The 16196-nt window shown below is 40.9% G+C and overlaps 1 protein-coding gene across 4 annotated transcripts in view; it reads right to left on the reverse strand.

The window, feature by feature from the left end:
* ITPR1 (inositol 1,4,5-trisphosphate receptor type 1) overlaps positions 1-16196 on the reverse strand; it is a 216347-nt gene that overhangs the window by 121990 nt on the left and 78161 nt on the right. For 3 of the 4 annotated variants that reach the window (XM_080995580.1, XM_080995579.1, XM_080995578.1), the window contains 9 exons: positions 15547-15633; positions 14370-14528; positions 10619-10717; positions 9308-9391; positions 9069-9215; positions 7763-7858; positions 6602-6646; positions 1075-1229; positions 419-518 (listed from right to left, as the gene is read on the reverse strand). In XM_080995580.1, the coding sequence (XP_080851706.1) occupies positions 419-518; positions 1075-1229; positions 6602-6646; positions 7763-7858; positions 9069-9215; positions 9308-9391; positions 10619-10717; positions 14370-14528; positions 15547-15633 (972 nt within the window). The remainder of the gene's footprint in view (positions 1-418; positions 519-1074; positions 1230-6601; positions 6647-7762; positions 7859-9068; positions 9216-9307; positions 9392-10618; positions 10718-14369; positions 14529-15546; positions 15634-16196) is intronic. The other variant, XM_080995581.1, reaches the window with a different exon arrangement.

The raw sequence follows: 16196 nt of genomic DNA on the forward strand, positions 1-16196 counted from the left end.
GGACGAGGAAGATGATTTGTTAACCACTTTCTTATCTTTTCTGATGAAAAGCAGTACACCAATGCTTGAAATAAATAATTGGATGAGAGACTAGCTACTATAAGGGTTTAAGTGTTGAGACAGTAGAGGGACTTGTGGTTAGACAAATGGACAAGCACTCAGCATGAGTATCATACCTAATACACAAAAACCTTTGCAAGGTCTTCCAAGAGATACTTATTTCTTTCAATTTAAGATGCAAAGTGTTCATTTATGTTCTTCTACTATTCCATTTTAATAATGGACTGACGTTGTGCCCAAGCAATGCTGTGTGAATCATGTCCTAAATAAGAATTGTGTTCATCAGTGTCTTTTCTGAAATAGCTTTACTGGTAGCAGAAGAGATGAGATACAGATGAGATTCCATTGCATGACTTACTTTAAGCATCACAGGTTTTTCTTCTTCTTTATCAATGGGGATATTTGTGCTGTGAACCCAGGTATTTGTACACAAATGTCTAAGTCTGACATAGGAGTTCCTAAAAAGAACCAGGTATTATTTATATTATTAAGCTCCTCAGTAAGCCAATACTTTTCAAATAAAAACCAACACCTTTTCAATCTCCTTTTAATTTTTCCTTGCAAGGTTTTATTTCAACTAGAATATGACATGCAGCCAAGTCTTAAATTGCCAGGTATTCAGTATGTAATGACTTCTATGAAGCCTGATTCACTATTTCAAATGATCTTTCCCAGGTACAAATGGGATGCTAGTTGTAGAGGTGTAACATGACAGGGTATTTTTAAGGTGAGATCCAGCGTTGTGCTGGCAGCTGCAATGCTTCATCCTGCAGCCCTCAGCTATTCCGGGGGGGGGGGGGGCCAACTCACTGGCACAGATTTTGGGAGAGTGCTGTTTCCTAGCCATAAACACATCAAGGAAGCACTAGAAAATAAGTCACAATTCGTTTCTGCAAAAGTGCTGCCTTTTGTAATCGTCTGCCGCAGCTATCTAAGACTGCCTAGCAAATGGTCTGGCATTTTAAAGTGGTCTCACAACAGCTGCAGACCCCTTCATCATTTGTAACATCGTACCTTGGGACAAGGCTGTCTCCCCCTCGTAAAGTAGTGGGGTCAAGCTCAAAGATGGAAGAGATATCATTTCCTTCAGGCACAGAGACTAAAGAGTATGCCATCTTCTCTGGAGTATTATGCAAGCCCCTTCTGGCTGCATCCTGGTCAGGATCCAGCTGTGGAAGAAAGTGCAAATCAAATCAACATTGCAAAGCTGCCTGCCCAGGCTGGAAGGCAGAGCACCTCATGGTTATAACTGAAGCATTTCAAATATAGATACAGGCACAAGAACTCAATTGCACATCACAATCTAATAGGGTTAACTAGAATTGGGCAGAAGACTTAGAAGCAACAGTAAACCATCAAGCTGGGTTGTGTCAAAGTCACTGAGAAGCCAAGACATAGCCTAGGTTTTTCCAGAGCTCCTCAGTCTCCTAGAAAGGACAATTCTACCCAAGTTAGGCAACCAAAATGACAGTTGCCAAGTTTTGGCAACCAACAATTAATTCATATTTGTTCTCATTGTTTTAAGGGCAAGTTGATATCCTCTTAACCCCTGAATTCCGCTTGTGTAAGGAGAGGCCTACACAAATCTACTTGGAGGGTTGAGAGACCCTCTGGAGGAGCATGAAAGGTGGTGTAGAGGGCTGAAAAGAGAAGGGGGGAAATAGTGGAAATTGCCTCCCACTAAAAATAAATCTTATGAATTAAAAAAACTGAAGGTTCTTGGAAAGGCCAAGGATACAAAGGGGGGGGGAATGAATTATCTTTTCTTCAATTTTTATAAGAAATATGAAGGTGCTGGACCACCTGTGGCTATAAGGTGATATGTAAATTTAATTAATTAATTAATTAATTAATAATAAATATTGTTAGAAAGCTGAATTACGAGAAAGCAACCCTAAATACAAAAAGGCATATGATTTTTACTTGGCGGAAGTAACAGTTTCTATGGGTGCATGCACATAAAATAAGTAACTGCAAGCGGCTCGTCCACGCATCTTCCTAGAGGCAAACTTGAATCCCTTGCAACTCCTCCACAGAAAATGTGAACAATCCCTTCTACAAAAGCACCTCACAATGAACTAGAAATATTGTCCAAGAAAACCATAGTGAAGAAGCACTCCGCAGCGCTGTAAGTGAAAGGAGGCAAAGGAAAAGCAAAATTCAAACCACCGAACAAATCAGATGAAGAAAGGTAAAGCTGGCCCTTACAAAAAGTGGAGTTTGGAGTGAGGGGAGGTAATTTAGTTGAGGCACCACAAACTGCCCTTGCAGTGTATGGACGGAGCAGTAACATGTAGATCTAGAAGGGGAAGCATAGATCACCTGTATAGATTTTGGCCCGATGTCTTGCTGAGTACACTGCCAGGTATTTCTAGTTCAAAAAGAAGAGAACTTAAAGGAGCCTGATTTGGTTGAAGTGGAGCTTCAGGGAAGTGGGAAATTTCAACCTTTCGGGTTACGTTCCAAAAGACAAAATTATGCCTTCTGCGCAAGAGACTGAGCCCTTGATGTCTTATTTTACTATATGCTTATGTATCCAGCGACCATCTCCCCACCATCTCGTCTTTTCTCTTACACACACCATTACATTGTTGTACAGGGAAAAAAATCAATTTGCCTCACACTGTGTTTATCTTGCTTACGGTCTAATCTCGCCATCTGGTGGTTAAAAGCAAGAAATTGTGCATGTAAGACCTCCACCCTCTGTGTGTGTAAGAAACATAGTTGTTTATTGGTTTGCACAGAGTTTCCCCTTAAGGCTTTTGGAATGTTGCTTTTTCTGTATTAGAGTAATATGTAACAGAGGAGGAGAAGATAACACAGCAGTGCCATATGGGCCTGTGCCACAATCATGGGGACCTACTGGTTCTTCCTTGTGACACAGTTACTGGCAAGACAACTCATCCTATCCCCAAAGTCCATAGCATTATGTAAATGCTGTGGACAACCTTGTTGTGCACCCTAGTGGCTCAGCACCCATCTAGCAAAGTCCCCTCACCCTTGGACAGTGGGAAATCATGCTCAGAGTGCACAAGCCCCCAGATGCAATCCCTGATTACACAGAAGGGATATCAAAGAACTACAGTCGAGAAATAAGTTAAATTAGGCATTCCTGGGATTCCTGCTATTTTACTTGATTTAAAGCAAACCCTGGTAATAAACTGATAAAGCAAAATACCAGGCCTGTTAAATTATTCTTTCCCTCCCGAGGAGACTCTGACAGTATCTGTCAACCGCAAAAGTGACCTCACAAAAACTTAGCATTTCCTACATCATGTAGTGCAAGCAAAATGTGTTGAAGCTAAAAAAGAAAATGAGGAAACTGGCAGCCATATAAGGCAGCAATCGCTGAACCTCAATAAGCTAGTTCTTCTCATTAAAAGGACCATGCTGCAACAGCCTCCTTCTCCTGAACCTAAATACTTTAGTCCTCTTCCAGCTTCCACTGTTTCTGCTTTCTTATTTGAAGCATTTCTCCCACTCTAACCAAAAGGGCTCCCAGATTGGCTTACAAAAGTAATAAAAAAAGCTCCCTGCTTTCAGGCTTACAATCTAAAATTCAGTGTATCTGAAGAAGTGTGCTTGCACACGAAAGCTCATACCAAGAACTAACTTAGTTGGTCTTAAAGGTGCTACTGGAAGGATTTTTTTATTTAATCTAAAATAAAACACACACAAGGAAAATGTGATATGGAGGGAGGAAGAAAAGGGTAAGTTAAGAAAGCTGGTTTTTTTAGTTACATTTCTTATAACAACCAGCTGGGATGCAGCCTGAATGGAATGGCTGAAGGCAGATTGACTCTCAGCAGAGGGGATGAAATAGACTTGCTTCACTTGTTAGCACTTTTCTCAGCAGTTCCTTCATTGTCTGCTTTACAGATTGATTTCAACTTCAATTAGCGTTGTCAGATTGTAAGCCGACAGGGGAATGTTGGAAATTAGACATGTTGATGACGGAGGGGATGCTGGCTGCAAGGAAAAAGCAGCTGGGTTCTATATTTAGATGGATGTAAGTTGGATCAGCACCACTTTGGTGAATTGACTGAATCTACCCTGTTTAACTCCTGCCAACCTAGCAGTTCGAAACACGTCAAAGTGCAAGTAGATAAATAGGTACCGCTCCGGCGGGAAGGTAAACGGCATTTCCGTGCACTGCTCTGGTTCACCAGAAGCGGCTTAGTCATGCTGGCCACATGACCCAGAAGCTGTACGCCGGCTCCCTCAGCCAATAAAGTGAGATGAGTGCCGCAACCCCAGAGTCGTCTGCAACTGGACCTAATGGTCAGGGGTCCCTTTACCTTTACCCTGTTTAACACAGCTATAAAGTGGGGAAAGGGGTTTTGGGTGGAAGCAAAGGAAAGAGGGAACTACTTTAATTCCTCCCCCCTTCACTAATATTTAGGTTCAGGGCTAGGGCGCTTCATGTGTGTATTCTGAACACTCTGCAGGACCCTTCTTCATAACCATATAAAAAATATATGAACAGCATTATTTTGTGTGGCAGCCTATATCATGCATTTCAGGACCTTAAGTTGTAAATAGAATTTGGGTTTGACATATTAATGATGATTGCAGTGATGACTTACCCACCCTTCATGCAAAGTCCACGGGCAGGTTACAGCAATTAAAGCAGAGTGTTTAAAACAGTTCAAAAACAACTTACAATTTCTGCTTATAGTTGCATTCCCATCCCCACTTCTCCTCCTGTCCCCCAAGTTCTGTGTTATTACAGAAAGCAAAGCATGATAAAATGCTGGAAATAGCTATGAGAAACAAGCATCTCTCACAGCATTAGCATGTAGAAACAGAAAGGGGAAAACCCCAAAATTTCTTTTTAAAAAACTATCCAAAATCAGCAACCTTGTAATGAAACTAACATGTTATTGAACTTCCTCAGTCTTTTTTTCTCAACAGTTACAATTTTTTGGTAAGTGTTCTGAAGGGCTTTTCCAAATTCCCCTGCCCTCCCCAAGAGTTCACAACTCTAAATAGGAGAGAGTCTTGTCTGGGCCCTGGGGTGGTAATCCAATGCTGTTTGCCAGGAAGGAAACTGTCATTAGTACAGGGGAGGGAGCTAATCTTCGGTGCTGCCTCCTAAAGGCTCCCTAACCCTCTAAATCTGCTATGGAAGGTCCTAAATGTGGGGGGAGGGGGCTGCAGAGAGGTATCTCTTAAAACCACCTCCATCCCCCATTCTGTTGATGTATTCCTGCAGCCAGTAAACGAGCAGCACCGAATGAACAGCACAGAATACCCACCTCTGTGATTTGCTGTGCACAAACCACCATTAGAAACCTTTTAATAGTTTCTGAAAGAGCTGAACAAGTCTCCTTAATTTAGCACTGAAATCATGTCCTTCTGGTTACTGACACTCCCACTGTCCTACACAATAACCTCAATCAGGAGATGGGATACAATTTCCTGCATCTATACATATACTTTCTCTGTCTCTCTTTCTACACACACACACACACACACACACACTTCCTGAGGTCCTTTAATTACAGCATCTCACTTCCAAGTGCTTAGAACCCTGTGAAAATGCTGCCGCTCAATTCACGGACAAAGATCTGCAGTTTCACCTCCACTATTCGCACACAATGTGCTCCCTGCACCACATAAACATTCCGAACTGCAACAGCTAGCTTGGCATATTCAAACGCTGACACACACATCCCACTATTATCCATACATTGGATACATGACCTTCAACCTCCTACAGCCTGGAGGACAATTAGCATCTGCATATACCATACTTCCGAAAGACTAAGTCAGGAGTGGGGAACATTCAGCTCCTTGTTTTTTCTGGTCATGCAGCACAGAAAATGCTTGCTCACTGTTCTGGAAACTTATCAACATACACATCATTTATTACAAGCAAGAGTGGAGAGTGACTACAATTTCAATGGAGGGGATATAGTTTCCCTGTTTCTAAGGTAGAGAAACACTGTTCTAACCAAAGTGTAAGAAGGGCTTTATAACATGCTTGGATAAATAAAGGTGAGATTACAGCAGGCAGAAGGATAGCAGATTTGATTAGCTAGGTATCTTACCTTAGCTAGGTAACTAAAGATTACCACAGCCCCGTATCACTGGAGGCAGCAGTGGAAAACGCCATATTAAATACTTTATCAATTAAGAGGTTAACAAAAAGCTGCAATACTAACCCTGCTTAGTGAGGAAGCCCCACTGAATTTAATTGGACTTACTTCTGAGTAGACATGGTTAGGATTGCACAGTAAGCTTTGATTTGTCTACATGCTTGCCAATCATACCAGGGCCTGTGTCAACACCAGTGCTCAAATTACAGGGGGCAGGCGGGGCTTAGCCCCCTTATTTTTTGTGCTGCCCCCTTATAGACTTACTTTAGAAACTCTAGAAGCATATCAGGGGCATAATTTAGCTAAAATTTGGGGGGGTAGGCAGGGGTTGAGTTTGTGGATTTCGTTAAGGACCCCCTTAACTTCCACTCCCCCAATAATTTGAGCACTGGTCAGCACCCCTTGATTAGAGGCAAGAGGATACTCTTGCCTATACTTACTGAGGACTGACATTCCTGGTAATCTTCCACATAGTCAGGATTTACCTGATGGAAGAGAATCACAAGCAGGTCAAAACAACAACTAGCTTTCCCCCCACCCAAAATCTATAACACAGTACACAATGAATTTTATTCTGGAGCATAAATAAATTCATAAAATTCATAGCCGTGCTATGGCCAGCCACTCACAAAAGCAAGCTAAGCAACTGCAAGGCTAAAGCAAAAGAAAAAAGAAAAACCCATCAATGTAGTGTGCTGGCTCAGCTCTTTAATATGAGCAAATTTGTGCAGGACATAGGAAGAGCTTGCTGGGTCAGACCAATGACCCATCTAAGTCCAGGATCCTGCTCTAACAGTGGCAAGCCAGATGCACGTGAGAAACCTGCAAGCTGGACAAGAATACAACAGATCTCTGTCCACTTGTGATTCCCAGCAAGTGGTATTCAAAGGCATATTGCCTCTGACAGTGGAGGTAGAACGCAGCCATTGTGACTGTCGCTAGCTTTGCGGCTCCATGAATTTGTCTAATCCTCTTTTAAAGCCATCCAAGTTGGTGGCCCATGGCTGCCTTCCGTCGGATAGCGTTCCGTTGACTAACTATGTGCTATGAGAAGAACTTCCTTTTATCTGTCCTGAGTCTTCCAACATTCAGCTACATCGGATAAGTTTTAGTGTTATGTGAGAGGGAGAAAAACTTTTCTGTATCCACTTTCTCCATGCAATGCATCATTTTATAAACTTGTATTATGGTACCTCTCACTCGTCTTTTCTCTAAACTGAAAAGTCCCAAAGGCAGCAACTTTTCCTCATAGCGGAATAGCTCCACCCCCTTGATTATTTTGGCTGCCCTTTTCTAACTCTACAACATCTTTTTTGAGGTGACTGTATCAACCAGTTCAAGATATCACAGTTTTCAGGGCACTTATTTATTAAAGAACATCCACAGAACTCTATAGTAAGAAAGTCACTTATGGAGAAAGTTTAGTGTTTGTTTCAAGCTTAATTCAAAGAAATGTCTGTGCTGTCTAACTTGCGACCCCTTCAGATTAAGATATTCTTTCCAAGTCTCAATTTAGTTACCCGGTACTTATCCTGAGTAACAGTACCTATAAAACAAAGGAGGAAGGCAGCACGTAAGGAAAAGGTTCTCGGGATACTGACCTCTGCAGCCAAGTAGTGTCCAGTGGCAAGATGTTTGAACCGAAAAAGGCTATTCCAATATCCCGCACCACCTCGACAAGGGTCATGTTGTACTACCTGTAAAGAAATAAGAAGAGATGCCCTTCCAGAAACCACCTCTCATTTGTCCTTAAGAGGGTAATCAAGAGAATGGGCCAAAGCTAATAGATAGGAGGAAGAGAAGGGGGACGATCAACAAGAAAAAAGTTGTCTAAACAGCTATGACCAAATATATTTCCAGAGGTTTCAGGTAAAAAGTGCTTGGTTATCTCAACATGTTTGTGATAGTGCATCTTCCTATGATGAGTAGCAATGCTACGCTGAAAGAACATTGGCACCAGTGAATGTAAAAAGAATGGCTTGGTGTTGGTGGATAGCTGCCTTGAGTGAGAGCAGGAAGGAGTGGTTCTATGACCACAGGTGAAATGGACAGAGTTCTGGAGGAAAGGGTTGTCTTTGGTGCCTGGACTCCTTGCTGAGAGATAATGTAACATCCATATTTGAGGATGTATTTGTTTGTGGAGATGTATACTGTGCATTTATTGGTGCCACAATAAATGTTGTGCAGGCAAAATGGTGCTGTGATTAATAATAATACTAATAATAGTAGTAATTAATAATAATAATAATAATAATAATAATAATAATAATAATTATTATTATTATTATTATTATTATTATTTATACCCCACCCATCTGGCTGGGCCTCCCCAGCCACTCTGGGCGGCCCCCAACAAAATATCAAAACACAGTAATGCATCCGACATTAAAAGCTTCCCTAAATAGGGCTGCCTTCAGATGTCTTCTAAAGTCTGGTAGTTGTTGTTCTCTTTGACATAATTGGTCAAGACACAACATCCTCCTAGCCTCAACAGTTTAGAGGGCTTGTTTTTTAGCACCCTCTAACCTGGTCTGAAGGTGCTGCTCTGAAATGCCACTCTGGCAGGTGGAAAGGAAGTTTAAACACCAGCCTACTGCTTGAACATCAAGCCAACCTGAAATGTGTAACAGAAATCAGGTGAGACAAGGGTGAGGGGTAAAGCTCTCCTAAAGTGTTCACTAGCTTTCCAGGCACAACACCAGGTGGCCAGGTATCCAATCCAGTTAATAACCTGTCCTTGAGAACATGTTGCTGTTTTTGAAATCTAAACAGTGTTTCCAGGTAGGGAAAAAAATATAGGATGGGAAGCGCAACAAGCTTTGGTGTATGTGGAGCTTTCCATCTAGGTTTTAAATAAAGGCAATACTCATAACAAACCTATTCAGAAATCTCTATTCCCATCTTTACCTCAACTTCCCACAGAGCTTTTGAGCTAGTTGCAGAAGTAGCTGACTGTCTCCCAGTGGTTCTCAGGAAGACGTGCTGCTTCTTTCTGTGCTCATCACAAGTCAGAAATTTTTCCTGCTCCGCATGAAACAACCGCACCACATCTCCCTGCAAAGGCAATGAGAAAGCAAATGGGTAGGAAGCTCAACAAATACTTTTTAAATTTAAAACCTAGCAAGGAGGTGCATTGTTCATCTTACCCCTTTCAGGATATCGTCTTTGTTATCACTCCATTTCATAAAGAGGACTATTTTCCAACTTGTGTTGCAGTTCACCGAGTTCACCTGTAACAAAAGCAGGCATAGGCAATTAAAACAGAAACATGCAGACACATGAATTGTTATGAAATACTTTTGTTCAGCTGTTGCCTTTTAAAAAAAAACAACACACACACACAAGCTTCATCGGTGATATAAATTTTGCAAGGGAAGTGGCAGTGTGCATGAAACATTTGGAATGGTAATGGAAACCATGACTGATGCTAACTAGGAATTTCTCTCATTGAGGGCTTGCTAAACCATGGTGAGAGCTGTCTTTTTTTTCCAGTTTTATTTATTTATTAACGTTCTTATGTTACATGAGTAAACATTATCATATTACATCACAAGGCTTATTATAATTTTCAGCATGTATACAAAGTTTATATACAAAGCTTATATACCTAAAGAAAAGAAACAAGGACAAAAAACTATTCCAAAATCATATATGTACCAACACTTTGGACTTCCTGTCTATCCCGTTGTATATTCTTTTTTTACAGATGAATGTACTCTTATTATTGTATATTTCTTTACATTTTATCTAATGAGAGATGTCTGATGAATGGAATTTCTGGTGAAAGCGCAAACACTCCCAAAGCTAATTTCAATCATGCAGCATAGTTAAGTGTGGGAGCATTCACCAAAACTACAGGGAATCTTTACAGTTTAGGAGACAGGGATAGAAACAGACAACAAAGCTTAGTTGAACAACCTTACTGAGGCTATGATTCTGAACAACTTGAATGTAGCTGCTCAGCAAAATTTACAGCATGCTTATGCAGAAGTTTTCAGTTTTCAGAATTCGAAAAGACTTACAGTGCAATCCTACTCATATCTAATCAGAAGTAGATCCAAGTTGAATTCAATAGGGCTTGCCTCCAGGTAAGCTTAACCCAACTTCCCTAGGAGTAAGTTCCATTGAAATCACTATAACTTACTTCTGAGAAGACATGGGTAGGTTTCTTGAATTTAGCAAACTTACTTCTGCATAAGCAAGTTGGGAATTTTGCTGTTATTGGTCAATTCAAGGCTCTGTCCTTCAATAACATCTTTAGTAAAGCTAACTGAGCTACAGATGAAAAATGTGTCATAGCAATATTACTATTAATGTAGTATTACTATTAATGTAAGTGTTGAAACATCCCATTTATACTCTTTATTTGCAGCTTTAAAAAACCACTCCAGTTAATCTGCAAACCAGTTTATAGACCAACAATTTTTTATTCGCTTGGGTATTTTGTTTTAACTTACCTCGTTACAGCCAGGATTGTCTACTAGTTGGTGACTACTGGCATGCAGAGGCTGGCCAGCATTAACAGGATTCAATACCACCTTGTCCCCTATGACGACCTGAAAAACAAAAGAGTAAAGGTACAGTGTTGCCTCTATAATTCTAGTGACCTCCTGTTTGTGCTACTGCAATGTTCTCTTTGTGGGCTGCCCTTGAATTAGCTTGAATTAGCCAGATGCAGAATGAGGTTGTCAGGCTGATGCATGGCACAGTTCAATGGAGCTGTGTGTCATTGGTCCTGAAAGTGCTGCACCGCCTACCAGGGAGCTTCAGGGCCCAATTAAAGAGTGTTAGTGCTAGAGTACAAACCCATAAATGGCCTGATAACCCAAGTAGCATCCTAAAATGTCACCTTCTGAAGGAAGCCCACTGTTAGTGGTGCTGCTGAATGGCTGACACATGACAGGGCCTTCTTGGTTGTGGTCCCCCATTTATGTTATTGTATTGTTTTTATTGTTTGCCACCCTTTGTCCCATTCAAGAGGAAGGGCAGGATAAAAATCCAAAAAATAATATGAATAATAAAAAGAATATTTCTACAAGTTCATTTCAGAGTAATACCATTATTAAGCCAACCAAAATGTCATGAAAAAGTGTGTGAGCTTTTGAGTTTCCCAGAACTCTTCTTCAGGCTAGATGGTTTTATTTAAACACACACAAACAAAACAGGTAGGGGAGAGAGAAAGAGAGAACAACAGTTGGTGTTTGTCAAGTTCTCCATATCTACATCTTGTTAAGTTTTAAGATGGAGTGTGGGATGAGTTAGCAGACATTCAAATGAGGCACCTGAAGGTTTCAGGTTGCGCTTTTGCCTCTTGGGGAAAAAGAAACACAGAATGGTTGAGCCATGATCTGCCTCATGGAAACTTTGAAAAACAAAGTTTCAGATGGACTGTTTGACCATCAAGGAATGGACCTCAAGACAGAGGCACAGTTTTTCTAGTGCTCCTTCCACCAGCATTCATACTTCGAGGTTAATCTGAAAGTTGACAAAGTGAGTCTTTTTCCATCCACGATAGTTCAGAGATTAAAATATTTTATCATCTCTCTCACAGACATGACTCAACAACATCAAAAAGTATAACCAAAAATGCAAAATAGCGAACAATCGTTTACTTCAGCGATGCCATCCGCCTTCGCTAGTGCATGTTATCATGAGTCACGGAAACCTCTCTTTAAAAATAATAATGCTTAATGCATTTTAAATGAAGCTCTCGACTCTTGAGCAGTATTTCCACAGCAGTACTGAGACATTACTTTAAAGCGTTCACACACATGGGAGGGTGGGAGACAGCAAGGATGGAAAGTACCAGCTCCACCAACCCCATCATTACAGTTCGCTGCTTATCAAGTCATTCATGGAAGGCGCCTGCCTGAAGCAGGAAACTTTTTGTATCCTGGGAGGCTTCCAGGTCATTTCAGAACTCTGAACAATCAGGGGTCTAACAGGTACAGGGAGTCTCCATGAAGACAGGAGGCTCTCCCTGCCATATTGTTGCCTTCCATAATTTGGAAGGTGACAGAAATGGCAACCAAGTGTAAAGGCTATGCATTTGTCCCTGCTGCTGTTCCTCACATGTTAAGAAACACATTTAAATAATGCCCGAAGAGGGTTCATATCCTCAATAAAGCTACACTTAAATCATTCTCACAAAAATACGTACGGCAATATAATATGGAGCCTCTCCTGAAAACTGGCTATTTAAAGTGCTTTGGCCAAGCTGATACAGTAATTGGTTCCTGCTTGCACTATTATAACAGGGGCATACGAGGTGCATCAAAACTTCATCAGCCTCAGAATCTCACAGCTACAGTACCCAATTATCTACCATCACTATCAAGAAAGAGTATACTGGAGTTGCCATGTCCTTCATGTTATTTCCATAAAGCAAAACAAAACATATTAAAAACGTCTCAGTCCTACATCTTCTGCCACAGAATCACCTATGTGGAAAACCAAGGTCATGGAAAGAATTATAATGCGCCACGTTAAAGATTCCCAACAAAAGCCTGGAATCAGCAATGGACTGGATGAAGGCCAATAAACTGAAACTCAGCCCTGAGTTTTTGTGGGAAAGTTATCTGGAGAGAGAGAGAGAGAGAGAGAGAGAGAGAGAATTCTCCCTCAAAGAGCTAGTATTTTGGGGGTACTCTGAGATTCAGCTGTATTCAAAGTGGCCTAGGTTTTTCTCTGCCTTTCTTCAGAGTAGGTTGGCGTGCCAGTTGTAGCCTCTATTGGACAAAGGCAGCCTAGCCAGTATGTTCTAGTAACATCCGGTTTTGCCTAATATACTATGTTATATGTTAGGCTGTCTTTGAAGACTATTTGGAAACTTTAATCAAAGCAAAATACCTCCTCATAAATCAGTCCTGGATTAGAGATTGCATCTCAATAGTATTAAAAGAACCTTCAAGTCCATTTCCAAACACAATTCAATATATCACTTAGGACAATATATCACTTAGGACACAGGTTCTTAAAGGAATGCCTACCACTGCCAACCTGCCTAAGATAAGGTGTGCAGTGATCAGAGGGTGCACATTCTCAGGGAAGGCACCGTAGGTCGATTTCCTTCCCTAGAGAGAAGTGTTTGACACGTATTGTTAGAGGCAAATGGATTTTTATTCCCCCAGGCTTTGAAATGCATTTTAACATTTTCATTCTTAAAATGCACAAACAAACTACAGTGGTACCTCGGGTTACATACGCTTCAGGTTACCTACGCTTCAGGTTACAGACTCCGCTAACCCAGAAATAGTGCTTCAGGTTAAGAACTTTGCTTCAGGATGAGAACAGAAATCGTGCTTCGGCGGCACGGCAGCAGCAGGAGGCCCCATTAGCTAAAGTGGTGCTTCAGGTTAAGAACAGTTTCAGGTTAAGAACGGACCTCCGGAACGAATTAAGTACTTAACCTGAGGTACCACTGTATTACATATTCAGCTCTACTGAAGGGGATATATACAACTTTTAAAGAAATGAACAATACTAGCCCCATGTAACTGAGGGGCAGACATGCTAAACTGTTACAGAAAAAGCAATGGAGACTACCATGGCACCTTAAAGTGAATGGGTGAGATCCAACAGGGTTTCTCCTTCCTCTCTTCTCCCCATGCAGCCACACAAGTGCCTCCATATTATGCTCCAGAGGATTAGGAAACTATTTGGAGCAGATTTTGGAGGGTACCCAGGGGGCTGGAGGGAGAAAGGGGAAACAAGAAATCCAGTTGCACAAGTAGATTTCTGTTGTGCAGATGGGCAGACAACAGAGCATGTCACCCAATGCTCATTTTGGCACACAACTTTCATGGATGCTGCCCCCCCCCCCCAGTTTTTGCCGCAATGAAAGTAATTTTTTAAAAAATTCCCAATCGTTTTATGATCGGGAAACTAAATGCTTGGCGCATTGCTATATTTTAGCTTAAGAACAAATTAATACATCAACAAAATAACTTAAGTGTTTTCATAACCATTTGAAGTAAGTGGAGATTTAGATGGCTACTGTTCCAGTCTTTAAAAAAATGTCTCTTGTTTCCAAAACATTTGTTGCCATAGCAATTCACCTCCCACTCACTTCAGTCCTCGAAAAAGAGACATGTATACTGTACAAACTCTTGTGCATTTAATTAATCACAAGAAAGTAAGCTACTGATGAAACAGCTTTGCAATATGTTGCACCGCACACCGTTTTCTCTGACAATCCTGTAAACTTACGCTATCTCCTATGGAACGCAGTTTGTAGAAGGGCTGTATGTAAAACCAGGACCCTTCATTGCCAGCCTCATCCAGAGTCACCCTCATAGCATTCTTCTCTAGCAGAGCTGGAAGTCTCTTATTTACCGTCAAGTATTTGTTGCTTTTCAAGTGCAAAAGCTAGAAGTTAAAAAGAAAAAAAGGGGGGAAGAGGGGGAAGGGCACCACAAACACAATTAAAACAAAAACAAAAAAAACTTTTATCCCACTGACTACAATAGTCAAAGTTTTCATAGGAACGATGACAAAATTCCTTTCGTTCCTTAACACTTTCACATACTGTACTTGTACAGTTCATACTGAGGATGAAAGCAGAAGACAATTCAGTTTTTAAGGCCCCCTTAAAATTATCCCAAGACGTTTCTTACACGGAGTGGTCAAGCTACAAAGTTGAAACCTCCTACCCAAAATTCTCCATAGTTGAAGGAATACTGCTCACTATGGAGTAAAAGTCTGTAGAATACCAATATAATTAAGAGCTATATAGGATGCTATAAAGAGCATTAAATGTTCACTCAGTATATTTATAAATACCTTACAGCTATTACTGCATATACCCTTGTATCAGCTTTAGGAAGATGCTAAAGGCTACAAAGATGCCTAGGCTACAAAAGCTAGCAACCAATCTAACACCCTCCAAATACCATATTTTTCCGTGTATAACACGATCCCATGTATAAGCCAACCCCTATTTTTTGGGACCCCAAATTAAGGAAATGGGGGGAGATTGCCCAGAGTTGTTAAGCTTTTAGAATTTTTTTATAATAAAAAACATCGTCTAATGGAAAAATCTACATGGAAAAATACGGTACTTATTGGGATTTTAACCTGCGTCTCTCATATTCAAACCCATCACTCTAGGTGCTGCACCACATTAACCCCTTAGAAGAATGCCTACATATATATGGATAAAAAGTACAAGGCCCAACGTGTGGTGACAACACAGGGCAACAAGTGCTCACTAAAGCACAACCTCTTGTGAGTCGAAGAAAGGCTATGATGCTTGTGCATCTCTACTTGCAAAACAATGAAGTTGCAACTTCATGTCAATTCAAGCCAGTCTGTGTGGCATATACAGCTGCATAGAATTATGGGTGCCAGGTTCACGGAAACCTCTTGAAACACAGCTGCAGCATACCTGAATAACATTGCCATATTGGATAACCGTGCCAAGCAACTTCCTATTCTCGGTCTCGTTCTGCTTCTTCTCCAAATCTGCAGCATGCTACAAAGAAAAAAAAAGAATGCTGTTAAGCAAGGATGGGAAACTGGGTGACCAACTGCTTGCTTTAATAAACAAACAAACAAGCAAAAGTATTTTATGAAGACTGCTTGGAGAGCAAGGCAGTGGTGAAGTTTGGAAAGAACAGAGTTCTAGGGAGGAAAAATACTGTGGAAGTCTAAAAGGTTGGCCCCTTGCTGAATGCTAGTTTTAAAACCAGCTACACAAAAATACAGCTACACAAATATATAAAAGCCAACATTATGAATTAAGGTGATATGTGCTGTTGTTGATTTATTTATATCCCACCTTTCTCCCTGACAGTGACTCAAGGTAGCTTACAGCTCAAATAAGAACAGCTAAAAACGGGGGGGGGGGGGGGACGCCAAAAATTGAAACACACACATACATGATTCATTAAAAAACATACCAATAATTACAGTAAAAACAGCACAACACCAGCCCTTTCATTAAAAGCAGTCAGTACAAGGATGGAATCAGTCTAACTTCTCTAGGGAGGGAGTTCCAAAGTTTTGGAGCAGCCATGAAGAAGGCCTTCTCAGGAC

This window comes from Podarcis pityusensis (assembly GCF_964106645.2).
Source record: "Podarcis pityusensis genome assembly, chromosome: 2".
NCBI lineage: Eukaryota > Metazoa > Chordata > Lepidosauria > Squamata > Lacertidae > Podarcis > Podarcis pityusensis.